General features: G+C 65.4%; 1 protein-coding gene across 1 annotated transcript in view; it reads right to left on the reverse strand.

The window, feature by feature from the left end:
- ACA1_276090 (PH domain containing protein) overlaps window positions 1-2,646 on the reverse strand; it is a gene marked incomplete at both ends in the record, with an annotated part of 5,115 nt that extends 2,469 nt beyond the window's left edge. Inside the window, 3 exons of the mRNA XM_004337379.1 lie at window positions 143-188; window positions 232-1,909; window positions 2,028-2,646. Of these exons, the coding sequence (XP_004337427.1) occupies window positions 143-188; window positions 232-1,909; window positions 2,028-2,646 (2,343 nt within the window). The remainder of the gene's footprint in view (window positions 1-142; window positions 189-231; window positions 1,910-2,027) is intronic.
- Window positions 2,647-3,980: the final 1,334 nt, after the last annotated feature.

A 3,980-nucleotide genomic window follows, 5' to 3' on the forward strand; every position in this document is an offset into this window, starting at 1 on the left:
CTGCCCCCCTCCGAGTGCCTCCTCTGCGCGGCTTGGAAGAAGAGCATCCACGATTCCGACGATGTCAATGTTTTCCTGTGTGTCGTTTCGTGCCGTGGTTGGTCGTTAGTGTGTGTGTGTGTGTGTGTGTGTGTGTGGACACCACCACCGACCGACCGAAAACGGGCGTGTCCACAGTGTCCATCGGCCTTGGCCAAAAGGCATCGCCGCGGCGTGGGTTGTGATGCGTACCGGATGTTGTACTCGACCGAGAGAGACTTCATGACGTCCTCGTCTTGTGAGTGGCTGCTGCCTGCTCGCCCGTGCCCGTGCTGGTGCTGGTGCTGGTGCTGGTGCTGGTGCTGGTGCTGGTGCTGGTGCTGGTGCTGGTGCTGGTGCTGGTGCTGGTGCTGGCGACGGTGGATGGCAGAGCCCAGGGTGACCAGAGAGCGGGACCGCTTGTCGTGCAGCCGCCCTCGTCCGCGCATCGAGTCCTTGCGCTGCACGAGCTTGCGATAGGGGAACTTCGCATCGCCGGCATCCTCGGGGATGGCCTCCTCCTCCTCCTCCTCCTCGATGCCCACTACTGCATCCGTCGTTGCCGATGACGGGCGTTGCTGCCTTGGCTGCTGCTGGGTGCCAGGGCGGACCAGCTCGTCATCGTCGCGGCCACCTCGGCTGCGCAGGTGAACGCCTCCACTTTGCCAGCAGCGCGCCTGGCGCTGGTCAGCCGGCACTTGCCCGCCTCCCTCCTGGCCGGTCGTTGTTCCGTTCTCGTCCTCATTCTCGTTCTCGTCCTCCTCGGCAGCGGCAGCCCGACCACAACCACGACCTCCGCCGCCGCCGCCGCCGTGGTGGTGGTGGCCAGGAGGAGGAGGAGGAGGAGGGTGGAAGTAGAACTGCCTCTTCTTGAGCGCCATAAATTCCACAAAGGCGGCCTTGTCAGCGAGGACCTCGACCGGGGCTCTGTTGCGGACGAGCCGGCACAGAGCAAGCACCTCGTCGATCATCACCAGGAAGCTCGCCATCATGACGCTCGCCGCTTCCCCCTCTCCCGCCTCGTCCCCGTCTTCCTCCTCCTCCTCCTCCGCCTCCTCGTCCCCGTCCCCGTCCCCGTTCTCCTCTTTCGCATCTCCTCGTGTCTCGCTCGCGTTTGGTGCGCCGCCGCCACCATACGGGGCGGAGCCGGCCCGGCTCTTCTTGGGCGCCTTGTGAAGCTTCGTCTTGACCGGTTTGAGCATCACCTTCGTCGTCGTTGGGGTCGTGGTAGTCGTCGTCTGACTGCCGGGATCGGTGCTCTCCGCACTCTCGCCTGCAGTCGTCGTCTTCGTCGTTGTCGTCTCCTTCTGCTTCTGCTTCTTTTTCTTTCGCCGGTGTGCCCCGGTTGCCGCTGCTCTCGTCCCCTCTTCCTTATTCCCTCCTACGGCGGCGGCGGCGGCGGCGATGTTGAAGCGGGGCAGTGGCTGTCCGTCTGTCCGCCCATGTGCGCCGGCCTCCCCGTCGCTCGGGGCGCCCGCGGTAGTCGTTGGCCGCGGTGACGAACCTCTTGGGCCTGGCCCAAGCGCGGCAGAGATCGCCTCGAGAAGCTCCTGCTCCTGCTCCTGTTGCTGCTGCTGCACGTGCTGCTGGCGGTGGCGAGCGGCGCAGGCCTCGGCATCGAGCCACAGGGACTTGATGGTGCGGAAGCTGAACTCCCGCTGCAGGATCATGCGGCGTGCCCGCAGTTCTTCCATCGCTGCCGCCCGCTGCTGCTGCTGCGCGCCATGGCCTGGGGCGTCGTCGTCGTCCTCCTCCTCCTCCTCAGCCGCCGCCGCCGCGTCATGGGTCCCTTCCGCCGCCGCCGCCGCCGCCGGGTGGCCTGAGGTGCGGGTGGTAGTGCGCGCCGGTAGCTCCCCACTTCGCTCCAGGCCGGCCAGCATCCTTCTCGCCCCTGCCACACCGTACACGCCGCACCGTACACAACGCACGCACGCACGCACGCACGCACGAATGAGCACCGATGTGCACATACACCCGGCCCGGCGTTATTGAAGGGCGAGGCGAGGCACCATAGCCCATGAGCTCGAAAAGGGCCAGGGAGCTTGAGGGATGACCTGCGTCCTTTTCTTCTCCAACGCTGGGCTCATCGTCCTCGTGCTGCTGCTGCTGGTCGCGGCCTCGGTTTGTGCGCCGAGGTGGAAGGGGCGAAAAGAACGACGACGACGACGACACCATGGGCGGCGGGCCAGAAGACGAGGACGAGGGAATAGGAGGGGAGAGAACGGCCGGAGAGGAGAGGGGCAGAAGGGAGGAGAGGAGGGAGGCGGCGAGGCGGCGCAGAAGGAGGGCGTGGGTGAGGAGGCGCTGACGGGGCGGCCCGTGGGCGACGCCCAGCTGGTCGAGCTGTGACTCGTCGAGCGAGGCCAGAGAAGCCACGGTGCTGAAGCCCCCCGCCTCCAGTCGCCTCCGGACATCGGACCAACCCCCCACCACCCCAGGTGCCACCACCATCACCTCCTGCTGCTGCTGCTCCTCCTCCTCCCAGAGCCGGTTCCACATCCACTCCTCCTCGCTGTCTTGCTGATGCACGTCGCGCTGCTGCTCGGCGCCGCTCCCGCCGTGCCGCTGCATTCCCTGCATCCGCTGTAGGGGGGCCTCGGCCTCGGCCTCGGCGCCCTCGTCCTTCATCCTTGGGTTGGTTTTTGGATTAACAACAAGAAAAGAAATAAAAAGAAAAATATTATTGCGGACACACGTTGCGCCACCCAGCACCTTCTGATCTCCGTGTCACTCAGCTGCTGCTGCTGGTGTTGTGAGGTCGATCAAGGACGGCCGTCCCTGCTCCTCCTCCTCCTCCTCCTCGTTGTCACGACGGTGAATACCACCACCACCGCCGGGGGGCTCTGCTGTCGGCGAGGCAGTGGGGTCTCGAGGAAGGAGAAGGCGGGCGCAGGAACTGTCGAACGCAAGGACCTTCGGGTGTGCTCGGATGGCTGAGGCGCTGTAGTGCAGGAGGTGGAGACCCGCGAGAGACGACACCCGCGACAACGCCACGTAGGCCTAAACTCGCCACCACACACCAAGTCAGAGGCCCCCTAAGGGCCGCACCACCACCCCACCACCGCCACCACCGCCACCACCCAATGCGTTGTTGTTGTTGTTGTTGCGAGATGCGCCGGGCGCATATGCGAGAGAGACGTTTGATTGCGTAGGGTAGGTAGGTAGGTAGGTAGGTAGGTGGTGGTACCTGGCCGTACTCGAACACACGGGCGAGGGAGATTTGGGCGCGATCGAGAGTCGCGCCCTGACACTTGTGGATGCTCAGTGCCCACGCGAGCTTGAGCGGCACCTGTCGCCGCGACTGCCGATGGGTGGGGGGGGGGTTCATTCACTCGTTCGTTCAATGATCGCCTCCTTACGCCGGCGTCACCCTGGCCAGAGCATGGGTGCGGGGGTGCGGGGTGCACTACGTACGGCGACGGGAGTGCCGAGTGGGCTTTCGGTGGTCCATTTGGCGGGAAGGACCGTGAGGGAGACGCCCGATGCGAAGCGCACGACAGGGTATCCATCCCGCGCTGCGTCCCAACCAACCACCACCCCTGCCCATAGCAGTTCGCGCCCATGCACACGACACACACACCGACACACACCGAAACACACGACGGTGTCAGCTCGTCGGTGGGGCGTTTGAAGAGCAACAGAAGAGCTCAAGCACGAGCATGGTTGGTTATAAGGTGAGAGGGGAGAGATAGGAGAGAGAGAGAGAGAGGCACCTCGAGCACCGTTGGAGAGGCCCCGGGAGACGTCGAGGTTCTTAAGGAGCATCACTTGGGCGCCCACCTTAAGCTTCAGCTCGGCGGCGGCGGAGCAATGCTGCAGCGCGTCCGTCCAGGGGGGCACGGCCCGTGTCCGATGCCCTGTATCGCTTCCCTGAGGCGGAAAGTCGCAGCCAGCCAGCGAGCCAGCCAGCCAGCGAAAGCGAGTGCGTGTGAGGCGCCGCCACGATTGGGGGTGGGTGGGGG

Source organism: Acanthamoeba castellanii (assembly GCF_000313135.1).
Source record: "Acanthamoeba castellanii str. Neff unplaced genomic scaffold scf7180000084774, whole genome shotgun sequence".
Lineage (NCBI taxonomy): Eukaryota > Discosea > Longamoebia > Acanthamoebidae > Acanthamoeba > Acanthamoeba castellanii.